Source organism: Coffea arabica, chromosome 2c, assembly GCF_036785885.1.
Source record: "Coffea arabica cultivar ET-39 chromosome 2c, Coffea Arabica ET-39 HiFi, whole genome shotgun sequence".
In the NCBI taxonomy this organism is placed as follows: Eukaryota; Viridiplantae; Streptophyta; class Magnoliopsida; order Gentianales; family Rubiaceae; genus Coffea; species Coffea arabica.
In genome coordinates this window covers 1,187,567-1,209,363 of record NC_092312.1, presented here as the reverse complement: position 1 = coordinate 1,209,363, position 21,797 = coordinate 1,187,567, and the positions used below count along the sequence as shown (strand labels likewise).

The 21,797-nt window shown below is 37.1% G+C and overlaps 4 protein-coding genes across 5 annotated transcripts; 2 read left to right on the top strand and 2 right to left on the bottom strand.

The window, feature by feature from the left end:
• Nucleotides 1–541: 541 nt before the first annotated feature.
• LOC113724877 (PP2A regulatory subunit TAP46-like) lies at nucleotides 542–5,248 on the bottom strand. Of its 2 annotated transcripts, XM_072073286.1 has the most exons (10): nucleotides 4,871–5,248; nucleotides 4,609–4,731; nucleotides 3,911–3,997; nucleotides 3,672–3,776; nucleotides 3,372–3,533; nucleotides 2,769–2,804; nucleotides 2,616–2,687; nucleotides 1,573–1,853; nucleotides 1,204–1,450; nucleotides 542–901 (listed from the first exon to the last, which is right to left on the bottom strand). In XM_072073286.1, the coding sequence occupies exons 1-9, from the start codon at nucleotides 4,964–4,966 to the stop codon at nucleotides 1,210–1,212; spliced, it is 1,203 nt and encodes a 400-aa protein (XP_071929387.1). In that variant the 5' UTR covers nucleotides 4,967–5,248; the 3' UTR covers nucleotides 542–901; nucleotides 1,204–1,209. The 2 variants fall into 2 exon arrangements, with proteins under 2 accessions (XP_071929387.1, XP_071929386.1); XM_072073285.1 differs by lacking the exon at nucleotides 542–901 and having other exon boundaries at nucleotides 990–1,450.
• Nucleotides 5,249–12,029: 6,781 nt separating this feature from the next.
• Nucleotides 12,030–16,014, top strand: LOC113724875 (uncharacterized). Its single transcript, XM_027247752.2, has 4 exons — nucleotides 12,030–12,627; nucleotides 12,988–14,225; nucleotides 14,371–15,287; nucleotides 15,526–16,014. Exons 2-4 carry the CDS (start codon nucleotides 13,016–13,018, stop codon nucleotides 15,868–15,870), a joined length of 2,472 nt encoding a protein of 823 aa, XP_027103553.2. The 5' UTR covers nucleotides 12,030–12,627; nucleotides 12,988–13,015; the 3' UTR covers nucleotides 15,871–16,014.
• Nucleotides 16,015–17,831: 1,817 nt separating this feature from the next.
• Nucleotides 17,832–19,504, top strand: LOC113724874 (uncharacterized). The gene is made up of 2 exons (XM_027247751.2): nucleotides 17,832–18,735; nucleotides 19,241–19,504. Exons 1-2 carry the CDS (start codon nucleotides 17,968–17,970, stop codon nucleotides 19,310–19,312), a joined length of 840 nt encoding a protein of 279 aa, XP_027103552.2. The 5' UTR covers nucleotides 17,832–17,967; the 3' UTR covers nucleotides 19,313–19,504.
• Nucleotides 19,505–19,903: 399 nt separating this feature from the next.
• LOC113728263 (protein RKD3-like) lies at nucleotides 19,904–21,125 on the bottom strand. Its single transcript, XM_072077337.1, has 3 exons — nucleotides 21,034–21,125; nucleotides 20,356–20,914; nucleotides 19,904–20,074 (listed from the first exon to the last, which is right to left on the bottom strand). Exons 1-3 carry the CDS (start codon nucleotides 21,123–21,125, stop codon nucleotides 19,904–19,906), a joined length of 822 nt encoding a protein of 273 aa, XP_071933438.1.
• Nucleotides 21,126–21,797: the final 672 nt, after the last annotated feature.

Sequence of the window (21,797 nt, the reverse complement as noted above, 5' to 3'; positions counted from 1 at the left end):
AGGCGTTTCAGAATGCAAATGTTTGGATTGTTGTAACCAAACGGGTAAATGAAAAAATGAACTAAGGTTTGGAAGCTTTAAGAGAACAGTGGTTTGTCAAACAAATCAAAAAACAGATACTCTTGACTACTACAATAAAATTTTTAACACTGCTATAGTAAAATTTTTCAAAAACATCCTCAAACCGCTAATCCAAACGGAGTTGGCCGCTATCATGAAAAAAATTAACGTCATAATATGGACTGCCAGCCCCCGAGTGTGCATAGCAACAACCTACAAGGGCATGGCATCCACATTACTTATAAGCTACCGTAAACAAACCAGAAGGAAGAAACAAGAAAGCCAGCGGATCATATGAAGGGTATGCTATTATTTTAGATTTAATTAATTTGATAAATTACTCCTAAAGGTTCACACCAAACTAGTGCTAAAGTGAAATCTCATACTTCATTTTTCACAAGAATCTTTTACAAAATTCCCAACGAATACTCTAATAGCATCAACAACAAAGAAACAGACTGAAGTAACAGACTAAGGACGGTTAACAAATACGTAGGCAGTAGATGGAAATTTAGAGAGGAGTGAGACACGATAATCAAGTAGCAATAACAAAGAATCAAGAAAGCCTACTGTGAACTGACGCCTACTCCAAACCTACAACTCGTTAAAACGAGCTACAGTCCCATCCTGCCTTTGGAACTAATACAAAAAGTACTCCTAGTTAACATCCAACCATCGCACAGATATCTCCTACGATCCAAAATATTCCATAAAAAGACTTAAAAACTATAGAAAAACCAAATTAGAATTAACTTCAAGATGAAAATGTGCTCCAGTGCCAGGACTTCTAACCCTTGGAGATTAGCTGTTGGCTGCATCAGAGATGATGTAAAATCTCACTCTGTACAAGGCGACAACACATTTCATAAAAATCATCAAAAAAGAGGGAAGAAATTAGAATGGAATTGAACAATTGCAAGAACTCAACAGAAGCCAACCGAGACTTATGTATTGATCTTTAAAATACAGGACACTACTGTTACAAAAATCTCCATCAACATGTAAATAATCTCATTGTTATATACAAGAGAATGAATTCAAATTGATGAACAAAATTATTACAGATGTTCAATTGGTGTCAAGACTTGCCTAAAAAAGTAGCTTATTGGTAAACAAAGAAAACAGGGACAGCCATAAAACCACCTTATATTAACCGCAAGGGGTTAGCTTCTTGTTGCCAGCACCACGTGGGTTATCATCTTTCCAGTCATCCCACTGCCTTGCCTTTTCTTGAGCAGCATCATCGTCCTCCTCCTCTTCACCAGGTTTTAACTTGTCCTTGTACCATGATGAATTGGCTTCTTCCATAAGCTTCGCATTTCTCTCCTGCCATTTGTTCATGATCTCCATCTCCTTTAGCCCAGCTTCCTCGATGCTCATGGTTGGCAGCCTATATGAAAAAAAAAAGCGACACATTATGATTAGCATTTTATTTCCTTTGAGCTTCCCGATGTACTTTTAATACTGGGCATACAATCCTTCATTTCATTTAGTTGCACAATAAAATTTTACCTGTAATGAGGCTGGAAAACTTGTGCAGCAAGCCTTTCCCGCTCACTTGTTGGGTTTTTGGCAACAAGACTTGCTGGTCCAAATATCATTGGCTGATGTTTGTGCTCATGGACATCTGAAACCCTCTTTCTTCCTTCGATAACATCCTGAGCAAAAGTAGCACATGTGATGGGGGCAGCTGGTTTTGTGAATCTAGCCCGAGAAGCTGCATCACGATGCCAAGCCTCAGCTTTCTTAGCGCGTTCATCAAGAATAGCTGGTGAAACTTCCCCGTCCCCTCCCTATAAAAATCACAAAGCAGGCTTCAAAATGGAGCATTCAACAAGGGAAATTTCTAAGGAACACGTTACCAACACACTGAAAAAATAAAACTGAGAAGAACAATTAACAGATAAGCCTTTTAAGGAAAACAAAAGATCCAAAGAAACAAAAGCAACCAAAGAAGGAGAAAAAAATACAGAAGTAAATAACATCTTAAGCTCCTGTAGTTTTATGAATTGCCATTTATCTGGCAATCATTTGAAGTCATCAACCCCCTATTGATTGAAAGAATTAGCATATGCCAATCCACCACTCCCCCAATTAAGTCCACAAGCAACACAAAAGGACCGTGTGAGGAATCATTCTAAAAGAGGTGACGACCCTCATTACTGCCAAGTGTGCATCTGATACTTTTTTATGACTTATGATGGGCGATTAGACACATTATACATAATGTGGAACTAATTAATGCTTTATCATAACCTAGTACAAAATTGATCTTTATCATGTCATAACTAAGGAAATGTTGCTGAGGGGGGGCACATATCCCCAGACAAGGAGGTGTTTGAGCACATTGCTGATACGAATGTGATTGTTATCCAAGAAAAAGAACAATCACACACCATACTTAATAACATCAAATACCCAAGATGCAAATATGTGATCTCAGAATGAGCGTCCCCATTCAAATATGATTGAGGGACATCTCAAAATTAAAGTATTAAGACAAGAAGTGTGAAAATTATGTTCCAGATATTTCCTAAAGAAGAAAACATTAATACCTGTAACTTCTTCTCGTTAATGGCAGATAGCATTTCTTCCTCCTTCTTAAGCATTTCCAGCAGATCAAAAGCCTATTATAAAATTATAAAAGATATCAAAGAGATGGAAACTGATCATACAAAAATTCTGAGGCTACTAAACCACCAACCAACCTTGCAGAGGGCCAATGAGATGGTAGTAAGCCAAGCCTGCAAAAAGGACAAGGTTTAAAATAGGGGAAGCCAAAACATTAAACAAGGAATTGAATTTACTTAAAAAATTTGCAACACAATTTAAAGACAAACTACAAAGGGGGAAGGAAAAATCCTGTTTCATCCAAGACAAAAAGTAAACACTCCACGACAAGTGTCCAGATTGAGTAAGAAAAAAAGAGAGTAGCTTACCAAAAAGTGCAAAACCAATGTTTTACAGAAAATAATTCTACACACAAAGCCTAAACTTAAGGCAACTGAAACAATATACATCCACAGTTTCCTCTTGGTATGCTAGTTGACATTATGCTGGCCATTTACTTGGTCTATTCCATCTGATGAATATTTACAAATAAAATCAAGTGGAAGGCAACATCACAGATTGCTTATTTAAGTGCAAGATGAGAAGCCATAAATCCTGCAGACTCAGAGTTCCTTCGTCACCTTCCCCCAGCCCAAACCCCTCCTCATCCCCCAGTCCTAAAAGGAGGGAAGGAAAGAGGAAGGGTGAAACGAAATATAGTTGGAAGACGAAAAAATCATTAAAGAAAAAAAAAAGCTAACCTCCCTCTCCTCTTCTCCATCATCATCCAGCAAATCTTCTTCCCCTGTCTCAACAGGAGTGGATATTGCTGCTGCTCTAGTTGACCGCCCTCGCCTTTCCTTTCGCTCCTTTATTTCAAGCAGTTTTGCCTCAGCAGCTTTCTGCCGTCTAAAACGAGCAACCTGAAATTACAAATCACATTAAGTTTATAACTTTATGTGATATATAGGACAAAAGCATACAAAAGAAGGCCATTAAGTTACTAAATTTATATTCAGCAGTACCACTGTTCTATGGTTAAATAGCAAACCAAGAACTACCTTTTTTGCTCTAAGGTCAGCAAAAGAATTAGCACCCCCTGAAGAGGACATTTGTAACTCTTCTTCAGGCACAAGCTCCATGGCTTCACAGAACGAAATAAATTCCTGGCAAAATGGTTCAACAGGAGTTATAAAAATTTCAAAGTGGCAACCTTTTAAGGGAAAAAGAACTAGCAACAATAAAGGACTACGATATTGAAGCACGTAATTTTAGCAACAAATAGTGGGGTGTTCTCTACCTTTAGCTTAGCTTGAGAAACCTTGAGAACCTGTATCCTGTCATCTTGCGCAACTTTTTCTGTCAACTCACCAAGATAGAACAGCACCTGTCCCAGTTTATCATAAGCATAACATATCTCAGGCCCAACACAGCATCCAACTAGGAATATATCATCAGAGGAGACTGAAAACCTTCAGGCTTCTCCAAATTAAAGAAGCAATACTAAAATCACAGGAACGCAATATTTGAAGCCAGGTTTAATTTCTAGCATAAGACTGCAAGAAACAATCACATAAAGGTATCAAACAAAGGAATCCCCCATACAAGTTATGCATCTGTTGAGCATGGCCAAGTTCCTTTCTCATTAGGAATTGATAACACATCATTCACTTCAACTCCTTGATTCAAGTAGGAAATAGCTTATTGGTACAATTTACGGTTATTATAATGTAACCAGGAGGACAAAACATCGATTTGATTGCAAAAAGCAGGGAGAGAAACAACGTAACTTCTTCTTCTGAATACCAGGTCACACGAAGCGTTCTACTCAAGAAAATGCTTCTAAAAAAAAAAGTAAATTACAAAAAAGAACTAAACTGCCAGAATAAGAGATTTCATTCATGGCTTACTTCGGATGCTAAAGCTAGCGACGTGAATATTTTAAAAAAAAAAGGAATTAAAAAACTCAACAGGACCAGGCAAAACCAATAGACTCACGAGAAGATACTTGAGATTAGTGGTGCTAATGTCATCCTTGGTCTCATTTGTCGAGAAGAGTCCTAATTTACTAATCATTTCCTCGCACTGCGCCAAATTTTCACAACCTTTTTTCAGGGTCTCCTGAAAATCCACAAATTAATATTAGCGTTAATAAAACAATCATATCTGCACACAGCGAAAAAAAAAAAAGAAATAAACGCAACATAAACATATGAATCCATAAAAATAATAAATGTTGAAATTATCAAAAAATTCTTACCTGATCAACTGTTGATTCGCAGGCGGCGAGATGAATCTTTCGAGCCTGCTCGAAAAGAGCTGGCAAAGACAACTCCTCCATCTTCATTTCACCCATAGGTGAACTTATTCAATTACCGAAATTCAAAACCCTACGACTCTGCTTTAGTTAGCCTAATATTTGTATCAATCTGGAATTCGGAAGGGAAAGAAGGAGCTCCTCTTTCTTTTGAAATTCCTTATCTGTGCTTTTCTCGTGTATTCTGATACGAATAGGTCGGGACAGAGTGGAGGATCGCGGCAACTCGTACGCCTAGTGCGTAGGCTAGCGTCGGTTGAAAGAGTTATACTGTGCAAGAGAGAGAGGGGCGGGGAGAGCGTAGGCACCAGGTGATGACATAATCGACTTCTGGAATGGGCACAGAATATGTGGACTGTCAAAGCAAGTGATTTCGTAGGCCCAAGAGTATTGCTTTAATTGTGGGCCGTTGCTCAACTATGGGCTGGACGATAGTTCTCCAAAAATTTGTGTGCACGTGCGGATCCAAATTTTTACGCCAACGAGGCATGAAGAATTGGAAGCAGGGCCACCATCATGATCCAGTGCTGCCGTCAGGAGGGGCCGCCCCTCCAAAATTTATCAACTTGTTTTACTAGAAATGAGAAATTAGGTCTTTGGTGGGGTGAGAATTGAAGAACCATTGACCTTTGGACTTGGCAACAACATGCTATGCGTTTTTCGTTGATTATTTGACTCCTTAATAGTTTCAAAATTTCAAGATTTGAATCCTGAATCTAGCAGTGAGAAATATCTAAGAACTCTCTTTTGATCATTGAATCACCGCTAGTAGTAAAATAAATAATTATACTTCAATTAGCCATATATGCAAAATATTGGGTATCAGAAAGTAAATTTATCCAACTAATTATTAACATCGAGTGTGATTAGAGTTTCAAATAAGGTAAAGTAGAAAATCTCTTTCAAAAAGTACGGTGAAGAGAGGGTCAAAATACCAAAATTTCATATGTCCAGCAGGCCATGTAACTTAGTGACTGTCATGTTTCAGGTGACCGATTTTATATGTGGTCACTAAGGGTCTGTTTGGTTGGAAGTAAAATGTTTTTCTTGGGAAAATATTTTCCATGGAAGTAATTTTTCATGAAAATCATTTCCCTTTCATCATTTTCAGGTGTTTGGTTAGCTTATTGAAAATATTTTCTTACTTCATTTTTTTGGTGTTTGTTTAACTTTTGAAGTATTTTCACTTTTATCTCTATCTTTACTTTCTACACATTATAACTACATATATACTTCTTCCCATGCAAAATAAGAAAATTTACCTCATTGTTTAACTTTAAAAAATCTTGGAGAAATGTATATATGAATAAAAAATATCTCCTTAAGTAATAAACAAATTGCTGGTCATTTAGTATCAAATATCAATCACATGCAATGCTTATTGTGATATATATCTTGCACTCTCACTGCTGGAAGTTTTTCTAGAAAAGAATGTCCCTATTATACATAATTAATTACTAGTATAGGATGAGATTTTTTTTTTATTTTGAATATATTAGGGGGAGGGTTGGGTGGTACGGGGAGGGAGTGTAAGGACGAGATTTTGGGTTCGAGTCCTCCTGTTTACACTAAAAAAAAACATACTACAAGATATTTTCAGTAAGGTTGGAACATACTACAGGCGGGATGCATGCATTTCGGAAAACAACTTCAGTAAGTTTGGAAGGGAAGTTGTTTTCCATAAGATGAGTGAAAATATTTTACATTGGAAAATGTTTTCAGCAACTTTTGTGCAACCAAACACGGGAAATTAGGAAAGTATTTTTCTGAAAAATATTTTCACCCGAAACAAACGGACCCTAAGTCTCGAGTTGTACATGCATGGCTTTTTTGAGTTTGTTGTACATGCATGGCTTGACGTGCATTTAAACCAACAACGGGTAAAAAACCTTACCCGCATAGTATACTTTTGATTGTTCAATTAATCCTTGTTTTAAGGACCGATTATTTAGTTAGCTCTCAACCTATTAAGTCAGTACATTTTTAATCCTCTAATTATTAACTCCTAAACACGTATCCTTCCAACCCTTTTATACATTTGAGATGTTAAAACGAAAAGAAACTACACCATGCACAATATACAAGCAAAAATCTACTCATAACAAGCAAGATTGATAGAAATCTGAGTTTAGATTTGGAATATACTCGAAAAACATATTCTAAAAGTGTAGTTTCGTTTAAATTTGATAACACTAGAGTAGAGTAGTAGTCAAACTATTAGCCAATAACGATTAGTGGCTATTGACCAGCGTGTAGTAGTAGAAATATTATTATGTTTTACGAAATAAGAGAGCTAAACATATACGAATAATAATTGAAGAGTTGAAAGTGTTCAAAATTAATAATTCGAGAACTGACCAAAATTTTTGCCCTTGTTTTAGCAACCGTCACTAAATGCACAAAATTGGTATCTAAGTGACCATCGAATTTTGGACGAATATGCCGAGATTTAGCCCATGTGCGACGTGCGTATAGCTCATTTCGTTACAATTAATTACAAAATTTGATGAAAAAGGCTACACTAATCTTGCGAGTCGAGTAATCATATATTTTTTTTAAAATATTCTTAAGTAGCAAAAAAAAAAAGGCATAATTTGCACAGTTTAATGATCGTTAGAGTTTCTTGCCCTTGTTCAATTAGTCTCCATCCAGGTCCTTCCTCTTTTCACTTACTCCAATTTAAGCATTACTTTTTCAACCACAAGAAGAACCACCGGCCTAAAGCTGGTGGCCACCATCTAACCTGGTGGGGTGGGAGGCAAGATCAAAATGTCATATTTAAATGGTTTGTTTCAAAAAAATTCAGGCGAGTGTGTTGTGCACTCATTTGGTCCGGTGATGGTTCAGTCTCCTCTGAATTATCTCTGGATCTTTTTAGGTCCGCTCTCTTTCTCTTTAATATAGAATAAATTAGATTATACAACTATTATCGTCTCTTTAATAAATAAATAAAAAAAAAACCACAGGAAGGAAGATGGCGGATGCATAGACTTTTTCTCGGAGTGTTTTAAGCACGATGAATCAAGTGGTGGACAAATCCAGCCCCCGCCAGCAAGAGTCAAGAGCCTAATGGCTCCAATTCCAAGGGCGAATCTCTTGAAAGTTGAAACTAAACTCCCCTCCAAGAAGGAGGCGGTCACATGCCCTCATGTGTCAAGAAATGCATGGAGTACCAATCAAAAGCTATACAGTACTCAAAACTAGGGCTGCATGTAGAGCTTTCCTTCAGCAAGTCCCATCTTTACAGGTCTAAAATTTGTGAAACCAAGGAAGCAAAAGTAGGCACCGTGGCCTCTGCCTTACCATTTCTCGGCGCTTCCTCTGATGGGACCATGATGACCTGGGTGGCACCATCATGCTTCTGATCATCAGTAAACACTACTGTTGGGCTGCGCTGCACTAATAGTTAGTGACATCTCTTGGACCATTAGGCAAAAATTAACACATCTCTTGGAACAATTCCACACCATACTTCTCTTTTAGTTTTAGTTACTGCTACTACTATTGTGTGTTAACACGTATATACATGTTAATGATTACTACTCCTCCGTCCCACTTTGATAGTCTTATTTTCTTTTTTCGTCTGTCCCAAATTGTAGTTCACTTTCCCATTAAATAATGTAGTAATCTTTTAAATTGTCTAAAATACCCTTATTAAATATCTTGTTATTAATACATTGTTATTAAATACTAACCCACTACATTGAATACATTGAGCTTTTCCAATACTAACCTATTAGCTATAATTTTAGCTGTAATTTCCAATACTAACCTATTAGCATAAGGGTATTTTAGGAAATTATTAATCTAAATTTATGTTTCCAATCAAATTAATTACACTTTCTTAATCTGTGTGAAAAAAAACCAAGACTAACAAAACGGGACGGAAGGAGTATATTTTTTTATATTTATACATTTTTTAAAATTAATCTCCTTATATTTATATATTTTTAATTAATTTTATAAAAAATTAAACACATGAAATCTATATCTATATAAATTTGAGAAGGGATTTTTAACAACAAGCCTTCACAACCCTTCCCACTCTCAACTCTATTTTTTTAGCATTTTACATTTAATTTATTTCGTACAAAATATCATGGACACATTACACCCCCACGTTTCCCTCAATCAAGAAGTTAACTCTAACTAACACTCCCACATTTCCCTCAAACAAGAAGTTAACCCCCACTTACATTAAAACTCTTCCAATTCCATGATAAGAAGAGATATAAGACTGCTACAACAATTAAAACTGCCATAAGACCATAAAAAGAGATAATAAATATGGCATCCTTTCATGCTTTCTTATTAATTTAAATAATTAAGATTATTTACACTCCATTTTTGTTATTCACACTTCAATAATCATTCTGATCATATAATTTTCATTAATTAGACTATATGATTAAAAAAATGGTGGAATTGCAAATAATAAAAAATGAAGTGCAAATAACATATTTTTTAAGTAAGAATTGGCTTGCCTTTCTAATTTAAAAAAGTAGTAATTCCGCCTATATAGGAATTTGGTTCGAAGTTTATTAGTGGAAGGGTAAATAAAAAGAAAGTATTGCCAAACTTAGTAAAAGTAGAAAAGTAAATGATAATATTTTATCTTTTAACTTAGTAATCATAAGTAAAAGGGCAAAATTAAATAGAAAACAAACAGGAAATAATATCGTGGATTTAAAAAATCAAAAACGGTATCATTCATGAAATCCAACTTATGAAATCACAAAATAAAAAACAAAGTACTACTAGCCTTTTAACGTGATTTTTTTTTTGAAATATTCTTTTTTGATAAAAAAAATAATGATAATAACAACACCAATTCTATCAAAAAAATTTTAAAAAGTAACATTGTAATTTTAGAGAAAGATATAGAACATTTAACCCTAAAATACTACTTAATTTGTATATATCTGACCCAAATTTGACATTAGATTTGAATAAGAGTGCAAATCCCAAACACTAAGGATAACTTTTGGTATCATTAATTATTTTATGTATTTGTCATTGTTGTTTTCATATGTAAATATGTATTTACTATGTTATATATATATATATATATGTATATATTGATTGTAGTACTTGAGGATATTATAGATATTATTAGTTTTTCATTTCCATTTTTAGATACTAATAATTGCAACAATTGTAATTAATTTTTTATTTTATATTTTTATTATGATAGGTAAAGTTAAATATATTGGGTCGCGGGAATGTGAATTTAGAAGTTAGGTATAGGGGGAGGAGGGAGGGAAGACAATTGTGAGGAATCTATATCTATATCTATATGTATTCAGGAAGGGGTTTTTAGCAGAAACCCTCTAAATGACTTCTAAACTTTTCATTCTTTTTTCTAGATTTTTGTATTTATTTTAATACATAAAATGTAGTGAGTTATAACCCACCTTATCACCCATCAATATTCCCACTATCTTACTCCCACTATCCCACTATCTTAACTCATCCTACAACAACTCCTACAAATTCTCTATTCCCACTATCCCACTATCTCACTCCCACTCTCTCTCAGTCTTTTATTTATTTTTGGTTCTCTATTCATTTTGTAAATGTATTGATTTTATTTTTTTTATGAGCAATAGTGGAAGATATTATGTGCAGAGATTTCAGCAGAAATCAACCTTCTTGCGAAGAATTGGAAGTATATTCTTGCCAGCTTAATTTTTCAAGTCGGTCCCCTCTGCCTTTTAAGTATGTTTTGCTTTTGCTTTGTTTTTTGTCATGAATGATATTGCATTGATTTTCTGATCATCTATTATTTCTGAAAATTTTTTACAAAATCCTATAAACGGTTGTTTGCTTATTGTTACACTGTAAAGCAAAGATACTCAATAATGGAATAAAGTATAAACACAAAATCACAATCACATTTCTAACATAAGGTATTGCTTGCTTATATAATTGCGGATGGTATAGGTTCATGATTGAGGGTTTTACTATTTTTAACATAAATTTTATATTATAAAAATTTATTTGTTTGTATTATTGAAGTTTTTTTAATTATTTTTTATTACACATTTATCACATAAAAAAGGTGTTACGATAGTATAGGGAATGAAGCAGTTAGCGACATGGGAGGCATTTTAGTGCATTTATTGGTTTGTTTTCAATAAGTGGTGGTTGATTTTGCGGGGTTTGGGGGGTCTACATGTACCAAAATATATTTATATAGGGATTACTTCATTAACTATGTGTGCTAATAACAATTTTATTGGTGCGTAATTTTCATTTGATTACAACACAATTGTATTAAATTCTATTGATGCTACTTCTATATTAACTATTGTATTTTTTTGTTAACAATTCTCATACAATGTATCACTTACTACACATAAAATAAATACAAAAACTATTTATTTTTTATTTAATATATATATTTTTTATAGATCAAAGAAATGAAAATATTGCCTCTCTTCAAGTTCGACAGCCATTCGCATCACCAATACTTTTGCGTGATCATGGTAAATATGCAGTTTTTTATATCATCAAAGATCATGCATTTTCATTTGTAGTACGCACTCCACAAAATTCAACATAGTTAATTAAATCCTCAATTTTGATTTTCGTACTAAAAGTGGATTGGTGTGAATAGTGTTCGCACATTCAAGAAAGATTATTAAATCGAATGCTTAGTATTTGTAAGTATTTCATTTTAACAACATTCAATTACATTCATTTGTAGAAATATATCATTTCCTTTTTTAATATAAATTTAAATTTTTTTTTCAGGATCCATCTTTCGAAAAAAGATAGTTCTTGAATAATATACACATTCTATTATATTTCAAACTATTGTTAAACAGATATGACATTTAAATTTTGTTGGTTCAATTTTTTCACCTTTATTTATTCACCATTTTATTTTTTTTCAATAATGTCAGCACCGTGCGTAGCACGGGTATTCACACTAGTATATTTTAATGCACGTTCATAGGACACTCGAATTGGAAAATGACGGCCAAGTGAGTCAGGTAGGCAAAAATGATCGCATTCGTCCTACGCGTGTCACGATTTGGCCACACGTAGTTATCATATTCGGAGAAGTATAAGCGGTAAACCAGACTAAAAAGCCGCCACGAAAAAATCGTCTCCAAGATGTGGGCGCAAAGGGGAACAAGGTACGCCCTAGCCAACCTGGAAAGATTACAATATTCTATGGAAACTACTTGAAAGAGATGTGTAATAATTTATGGGCATCATCATTATATTATTGCCTTCTGTTCATACAGTCTAGTGGTAATGCTGACAAAGAACCCAGGAATCTAGCTCTTCTGATCCCATTTCCTTCATGACTACAACCGAAGAAGAAGAAATCAAGAAAGCCAGGAAAACAGGGCTTCAGACATGAACGCAAAAGTGGGGCTGATGGGGCCAACCTCCGCTAAGAACCAGGAGCAAATTTCCTTCAACTTTTCTTCAATTCGGTTACAGCAAGGACCCTATTTTTAACCGATTCTGCAGTCTCAACACGTGTATAGTCCATGCTTATGGCGTTCTCTGACAAATTTATAATGGATAACTAACACACCTCAGAGATGGTACTATGGTACGATACTACTAGCTCTGTGCAGTAGGGTATGGCTGCTGCTGCTGCCGCTTCTGCTCGAGGTTTCCACAGAAATCTTGGGGCTTATATGTCCAGGGATTGAAGAGAAATTTACTCCCTTTTCCTTGTAAGTCTCAAATTTACTTTTCGCTTGCTGATTGCTCAATTATTAATTTCTCTAGGCTACTGTCTGTCTCTCAACAACCCCTGCTGCACTCCTTTATGTTTCTCAAATGCTCTGTTAGGTATATGTATTGCAGTGTTCATGTTACTATGTTTGGCAATCTTATGTTCATGTTTAGCTTGCAGTTGGAAATTCTGTTTGTATGACTCTATCGTTGATTTGTTTTGGTATTCGGTTTTGTGTATCTTCAAGCTCATTCTTAACTATTCTTGCGCTTGGAAATTCTTTGACAAAATCAATTTGTGTACGTATGCCTAATTTTGGCAAGTAGATTCCAGCTTATACTCAATTCTTGGCTTTCAGAAAAGAGGCAAAATCATACTGTTGAGTAATGGACGGAAAAGGGATATCAGGATCCATTATGGTTTTTTCTGAAGAGAAAAATGAGAGCTTGTATCCTAAGTTTTTTGGCGTCTCCTGTGCGTTTTTTGCCCTTAGAATCTTGTCGGAGCCTAAATTGTCCCCCGAACAATGGTCAGACATTAAAAATGGAATGCTTCAAGGAAGTGCTTACCTTCTGGGATTGCTTGTTTGGAGGGCTCAGAAGGACGAAGCCGGGAATGATAAATCAGAGCTTCGCCAGAAGCTTGAGAATGCACAGGGAGAGATTGAAGAGTTGAAAAATAGAAGACGTGAGGATGCAAAGGCAAATGAGAAAGTAGTAGGCATCTTTGCTGCACAGGAACAAGGCTGGTTCAATGAGAGGAAGAAGCTTAGACAACAAATTGGGTGTCTTATGAACGAATTAAGAATTTCTGAAACTAATAAGGATAAAGCTCTTTCTGATTTGAAGGGAAAGCTGCAGGACAATGAACTGCTATTGAAGTCTAAGGATAAGATTCTCAAGGAAGAAGAGCAGAAGAGGCAGGATCTTGAAGAAAAACTGAAGAATGCTGAGAGTACTATAGCAGAATTCAGAGAAGCTGCAAAGCAGGAAAATCAACGGCACTCCAATGAGATTTCAAAACACAAGACTGCCTGCATTGAGCTTGTCTCAAACCAGAGACAGCTTGAAGCAGAGATGGGTCGGGCTCTTAGGCAAATTGAATCATTGAAACAGGACCGTGATATAATTCTGGAGCAAAAGGAGCAGTCACTGTTGATGACTCAAAAGCTATCCCTCGAGCTTGTCAAAATGCGAAGGGATATGGAACAGAAAGACCAAATTCTGTCCGCCATGCTAAGAAAATCTAAATTGGATACAACAGAGAAACAAATGCTTTTAGAGGAAGTAACATTGTCAAAGGCAAAAAGAAAGCAGGCTGAGCTAAAAACAGAGAGGTTAAAGACAGATTCTGAGCCTAGGCGTGACAGGTATTCCCTAAGAAGTATGCTTTCTAAACATGCAAATACAAAGGCAGATGCTGTTTCTGGAAGAAAAGGGGTTCATTCAAACGCAATGATGGCATCAAACATGGAAAGGCCTACAACACACCAAATGAATTATCTTGTTGAGTATGAGCAACCTGGATTCAGGGAAGGAATAGAAGCTTTTTCACCTCTGTCGGATCGCTACTTATCTGAGGGAATTCAAGATACAAGTAAGACTAAGTTCTTGATGTGCTTTTCTATACTTTGAGTAATACACTTACACATAGACTAGAAAAGAAAATTGTTTACTCCTACAAATATATGATTATCATCTTTCCAGTTCATTTTACCCGACTATGATTTATATGATTTCAGCTGACTTTCACCAGTTGGAGGGTTGGGTTCGATCTCAAGCTGAGAAGTATAGAACTGCTATTGATCAGACGCATCAACTTGAGATAGATGCTTTTGCAGAACAACTTAGAGTCAAAGATGAGAAGTTAGAAGCTTTTCGCTGGCGTTTATTGAGTATGGAACTTGAGTCAAAGAGGCTGCAATCCATTATTGAGGGGCTTGATAATGACTTATCACAACTCAAACAAGCTAATATGAAGTTGGAAGCTGTACTGTTGAACCGAGAAGCAGAATTACAATCCCTGAAGGAGAAGTTGGCATTGCGGATGGAAAATCATCCTAACAGCCAAAGGATCTCCTCAAATGCTTATCCGCATGATCTTACATTAGCCTATGATACCATTTGGTCAAAAGTGAAGATAGTAAAGAGAAGACCAGGGGAGGATGAGCAGGAGTCAAAGACAACCGCAGAGAGAAATTACCAACTGGCAGAAGAAGAGAAGCAAGAGAAATCTTCTGCTAATTACCCGAGCAAAGATATAGTTTTGACACTCCAACCTCCACGAGTGGAACTTGAAGAAGAGTTAGGTGATGCAATTGATCAAGATTCCATTCAAGAGCAATCTTCTAGTTCACAAGATGCTGAAAAAGCTGAAGCATCGCAATCAGCAGTCAAGTGCATAACAAACAAGATTAATTCTTCATGGAAAATGGATCTTCATGCTCTTGGAGTCTCATACAAGATCAAAAGGCTGAAGCAGCAGTTGCTCATGCTTGAGAGATTGACTGGAAAGCGAGAGTGTCATGAAAGCAGTGATAGCAGTAACAATGGACAAATTGACAAAAATGTTTTTTGTGCTCTAATGTCCTTGCTCAACAAACAGGTTGGTCGGTACCAATCCCTCCAGGGGAAGACTGATGATCTATGCCAGCGAATGGTACATTTCTATTTCATTATGCTAATTTTACAGTTTGGGGGTTAATTTTCTTCATCAAATGCAAGGACCAAAACCATTTCACTATCTTGTAAGGTCTTTATCTTGTAAATTCACAAAATATTGGGCTTTCTCTGGATAACAATTAGATGGAGGCCCTTTGATGATGTATAGAAAAAGTGATCACAGTTGGACGCTTGACACCATAGTTCTACTTATCATTTTCGCATGTGTTGTGCAGCATGAAAACAGCTTATATGTGAGAGGTGGAGATCTGAATACTGCAAAAACAAAGGAGGAAATTCGATTGCTCGAGCAATATCTTGAAGAGACATTTCACCTCCAGAGATATATGGTTGCTACAGGACAGAAGTTGATGGAATTACAAGCCAAGATTGCTTCTGGATTTGTTAGTGCAGTTGAAGAGTTCGAGACACCTGCTAGCTTTGACATGAAGAGGTTTGCTGATAATATCAAAACACTCTTCCGAGAAGTCCAAAGAGGTCTTGAAATTAGGATATCTCGAATTATTGGAGATCTAGAAGGCACTCTTGCTTGTGATGGTATCATACACTTTAAAAAGTAGTGAAGGAGAGTTTTAGGAAAGTTCTTAAAGTTTTTTCTTACTTCTTTCTTTTTTAGTGTCTTTTTCCGAATTTAGTACTGCTGAGCAAATCTGTACAGAAATCACTACGTGAAATACAAATTTCTTGGTATTGTATCTCCTCTACCCCATTGAGCCAAATTATAAGTTGAACCCAGCTAGCAACTCTATGAGAAAGCCACTGAAAAGCAAGTACCAACAACAAAACTCTTGCAGTTAGTGATTGAGAATTTCCCACTTTGCACGCTGGTCGCCTCAATATATTTCTCGTCAGGAGCAGCATTTGCGGAATCTAGGGAAGTGTTTGCAGCCATTTTTTGTCTGATTCTGTAATCTTATTTGGTTAACAACACTGGTGCATGTAAATTTGTTGAGGCATGGTCTTTTCTGCTTTCACTTTGCTGACTGTTGTTTTTTCAGGCCTGGTCTTCCTTTCTACCAACCCATGGAAGAAAGTTCTGTTGCAGTGAAAGGGAGAAGCAACCTTCCATGTAATACGGACAACTGCAGGTGACGACATTGTCTCCATGGTAGCCAAGTTGAACAAATTCACTCCCGTTACATACTTCCTTTCGATCTTTAGTGCAAGATCAGGCTGGTCATGTCTGCTGATTATATTGATTTGGATATGAAGCAACCGTACGATATAATCTGAATCAGGTACTTAGTCAAATGATTGTTTTTTTTTTTTTTTTCTGGGTGGAAATTTTACTGCTAAAAGTCATGGCACAAAGAGTCATGGTCAGCAAGAGGATCTCCCCCTTTGGTACTGCTTAATAATAAAAGGAGAGGTATGGAGATGAGATGCAAGATTGATTGTGTGATTGCATTAACTGGGATGGGATCATTCATTCTTGGGACTTACATCACATGCTGGTGGATCGTGTGTCCTTTTTTCTCGGGGTATGTCTGGAGTCTTAGTGTATTCAAAGTGTTATCGAGCATGGAGCTAGGCTCCAGCAAGTTGAAAATTCAACAAGGTACTGGAGTGATACACTGTAGTTTGTTATTGTTGTTAAACCATGTAGGGTGGCAATGATTAGGGAGGATGAGGAATGGTTGCTGCCCAGTGCATAAATGGAAGCCAGTGGGCAGCTTCATCCGAGGGCTCAAAGCAAACAGTAGTTTGATTCTGATGGATGGAAAAACAACAAAAACTCTCGTTTCTTCTGTCACTTTGAATGGATATCTGAGCTCTTGTCATGTTCCCTCTTCAAAACAGAGACTTGTATTAACGTGATGATTGTAGCACTTCCACTTTCAATCCCTCTGCCCCGTCGTCAGATTGAATGAATTAATAACACACATACTCCGCAGCGGAATCGGTGGTGAATTTGTCGAGGCATGCAGTTTAATTTCTTACTACTATTGTATAATCGCAACAATACAATGAGGAATCATATCGTTGTACCAAAAACATCATAAATTGTGTTGTCGTAGGAATTGGTTTATCAGCGGTCTCTGGGTCCTGTCTTTGGACCGAGTCCTCCCTGCAGTTGGGTTTTTTTTTTTTTTTTTTTCCAAATTTTTGGAATAAAGCAATCAGCAGCGTCAACCCACGCATAGGCACGGGTAGTTGTAAATGATGCAAATCACAGGCCTTCACACATCCCACACATGCAAAAGAAGCCAGAAATCAATCAATGCCGGCCAAATTGTCATGCGTCGGCAACCCTCGTTTGGATGTCTCAAGCAACAAACAATAATAGTCTGTGACCGTTGCATTGCTACAGCGGAGTGCGGCTGCTGACTAATTCAAGACCGTCTGTATGATAGTCTGGTTTGTCAATTCACCCGGCTCCTCTTGCATTCAGTCAATTTGGCTTTTAATTGGAAACTTTTCCGCCCGTTTCTTTCATTGAAAATAAATAACTCGTGAATAAGAAGCGCCTGGAGCGTTTTAGACCTGCCCGCTTCCCAGCTAAATCTCTCTCTCTCTCTCTCCCTCCCTCACATTCCACATTTCAGTTTTCAGGCACCCGCTCCCCCTCCCCCGCCAATCTGAATGCATAAGAAGGTCAAGAAATTTAGAGAGACGATCGAGGAGGAGGAATCCAGTAAAACATTTGCTGCAGATAGATGATCAGTTTGGATTTGGAGACCGAAAATGAAGCAGCAAGTCCAACCAGTACTCCAAAGCTTTCCTTGTATAAACTCCCAAGCAAGCAAAGACAGCCGCCACCAGTGATGTTCACTCCACCCGTCACTACTTCAGCAGCATCGATTCCATTCCAATGGGAGGAGGTGCCGGGGAAGCTCAGACCCGATTTCAGACCCACGTCTTCCCCGGCCGCCGCCGCCGTTAAAGACAAGAAGAATTCTTCTGTAGCCAGATGTTTAGACCTCCCGCCCCGGCTGTTGAATAACAAGAATAATACTAGTACTGCTCCTCACAGTATCATCCATCATCCTCCTAGTAAACAACTATTTCCAGTCACGAACGATTCTTCTCCCACGACGGTGCTCGACGGGCCTTATCCTCATGGCGCTGGCGGTCCATCCTTCTCTCGCAGTTCCGCATTTTCTTTGCCTAAAACTAGAGGGTCTTTCAGGAGCCTGGAGGATGAAATTTTTAGGGATGTCAATAAGTACCGACGACATCGTCATGATGCCGCCATTGATGAAGCTGTCGGGAAAAGAAAGGTGATCAATGATAAGGAGAGATTCGCCTCTTGGAAATGGGGGAGCTACAAGGAGAACAACGCTACTGCCAATGATGGCAGTTTCTCCTTCTCTGCCGGAGATGATCACAGTTTTGGTTGTACTTCTTTCGCTTCAACAAGTCGTGGGACAATCAAGAGGAGAAGCAGCTTCTCGAGTTTCTCTCATGCCAGCTCCAACCTCATCGTAAGTGTCTGCATGTCAACCCTCTTCAATATGTTATATACAATCCTTTTTAGTTTCCTTGTGATCAACTGTTAACTTCCCTTCCCTGCTAGTTGATCTTTGATCTACATTTGGAAACCAAAAATTCTTGCTTCTGATTTTCTACTTTATTTTTGCTAATTGACATGAATCCCTCTCCTGTTTAATTAATATACAACGTACAAAACAAAATCTCTCCTTATTAAAACTGCACCCCCAAAAAATAAAGTAAAAAAAAGAACACGTGCGTATCTTTCTATTTAAAGAGAACCCCTGTGGCTTCAGGTGTATATCTTGATGCTATTCTTTCGTACGCATGCATAATAATAATTTCCCATACAAATATACGATCTTCTTTTTGTGATGTTTCAATTCAACACGGACGACGATCTTCTTTTGATTTACGTTGTGTGTATTTTTTTTACTTGTAAGTGTTAATAATTAAAGAAAACAATATTGGATCTAATTCAGTAGAATACCGCTGTAGGCCGGCATTTATGGGAGCTTCAAGCAAGTGCTCCCTTGGAGACGAAGACAAGGAGGAAAAAAGAAGGATTAAACAGTCGCTGCTGAAATCAAATGTGAATCTCCGGCAGCTGGCTTCAGTACTCTGTCCACCATTAGTTTCACGTCCTCATCCGGATTTCTTGATCCTGATTTTGGGGAAAAACTAAAGATTCGTATTTTTGTTCCCATGTAATGTAGCAGGATTTTTGTATCTAGTACAATCAAACAAAATCGCATATCAAAATTGCTGACACTGTCTATCTATCATGGATGGATGCACAAACATGATATATATATATATTCGAGTACATATATGGCTGGATATATGAATTGTTCACTGAACCTGAACCTCTACATTCATCCTGTTTGTGCATCAGGAGATCAACACATCAACGATGGTATTTTTTTTGTTTTTTGGTTGGTAAGAAACGATGGCATTACTTACTGGACCTTGTGCAGTTCATATCCACCAGAATGTCCCAAGCAAGCAATGTGAATAAAAAGCTAATTCGGAATATTCAATTCAAAAGACAAACTGAACCAAATCCTACATTCGAAAATCTAAAGGGAAACTGAGATCCAAAATCTAAAAGATAAATCCTACGTTCTGAAACCTAAAGGAAACTAAAAATCGTGAGTAGAGTCAAGCCATGGCGGCAGCAGCAGCAGCCATTGCCCTTCTTTTCTTGTAATTGGCTTTGAAGCATGCTTGTCTGAGTTTCTTGGTTCTTTCCGTCAGTTCCATCTCGGGAAGCACCTTTAACATTCTTTTGTGCTCTTCCAGCATTTCAATCTCACTTGTCAATCCCAACTCCTACAAGAATTCAAAAGGTTACTGTAACATTCTTTAAAACTTCAGTAATTCCCGTTTGAATACTTAACTATACTACCAGTTTCCATTAATTTCAGACACTACTGTTTTCTGGGTTGTTTTATTAGAACTTAGAAGGTGAGGAGGAGGAATTAACGAGAGGAACTTTTATTCCGTCCTCTGTCTTTCTTAAAAAAAAAAAAAATTAAATTCCTTTATCCATTCAGTTCAGGATTCAGTACTAATCAGGATGGAGTACTGCATAAAGCTAGCGTGGATGGTACCTTAGCACTGTCAATCAACGACTTCAAGCTCTTGATTTTCCTGTGTGGCCAGCGCCTGATGTTGAGTTCCCTGCATCGCTTCTTCAGGACAGTGAGGCCAACCTTCAATTCCTTAGCTGCTTTTGTAATTGGAACATCAAAGTACTTTTGAATCTCATCCACCTCAAGCGCCGATGACTTGTACCTCCCACTTACCAACCCGTCGTCCGAAACCAAGGGCTCTGACGATCTCGAGCACACCGCATTTCCTCCAGATGCTTCGCCAAAAACAGTCTCACCATTCTCGAGCAGCGCTTGATCACGTATCTCTCCAGCTGCATTCAGCGGTTTAGCATCGACAACATTGACGTCTCCCTCAAAAAATGGTTCTTTGACGTCTGGCGGTGAGTGCCACCCAAAATCCCCACAAATGTCTTCAAAATCCTTGAATTCCATTTCCAAGCATGGGATGCTATTAATCTTCCATTTCCAAGCATGGAGTGGTTCCTTACAGTTACATATGCCCGCTGTACATTGCCCCAGGCTTTCAGGAAACGCAAGGTATGACTGTTCCCATGCTCTGCAAGAAAGCAAGAAATGCATATATATATTAAGAAGATCGTGAAAAATTACGTCAACAAGTAAAAATAGCTAGCTAGATTCATAATTTTTGCGGCATCCATCCTCAGTCTTACGTACCCTGAAGGTGGTTGTTCTTCGAAATATAAAGATCCATCAGATGCAAGGAGGTTCTCCAGCTGGTATACCACGCTGAGGGCTGGGGGATTCATTCTGCGCAGGGGAGGGCTGGGGGAAAAGCTGAAGAAGCAGCTAACATGGTACGTATAAATTGTGGTGGAGAAAAATTGGAGTTCGTGCAGATGATCATGGGAGTTACAGGAGGGATATTATGGAATCAACTTAAATAAGGCATTAATGGTGAACAATTACCAATTACCAATTACAGAAGGGGCTGCATCATGCAATGTCTCTTTAATGCTTTATAATGTTAAACACGAATGAACATACATGCCAAACTCCCAAGTACATTCCAAAAAGTGCATGTACATTACTACTAGTCTACTACACACTACATTTTAATTTAAAAAAAAAAAATAGATTTTTGACTCTGTTCAACTCTAAATTTTACAAGCCAAAAAAAAAAAAGAGAAGAAAAAAAGACGTCTAACTATGCATTCCAGCCGATCAGTAGACAGTTGATGATTGAGAAGATAAAAAGATGATTAGAATTTGTGAAATAAATTATTTTATTTGAAATCATCTCAATCCAAATAAATCCAGTATGTTCTTTGCATTTTTTTGAATAAGATGAATGGTTTTTTTTTTATCGATAAATATCTTTGAATTTAAAAAAAAAAAAAGAAAAAGGCATCAATGTGCATGTCTTTGCATCATTGCATGGTCAAAAGTCCAACCCGTGGTCCGTCCGTCTAAATTGAGGC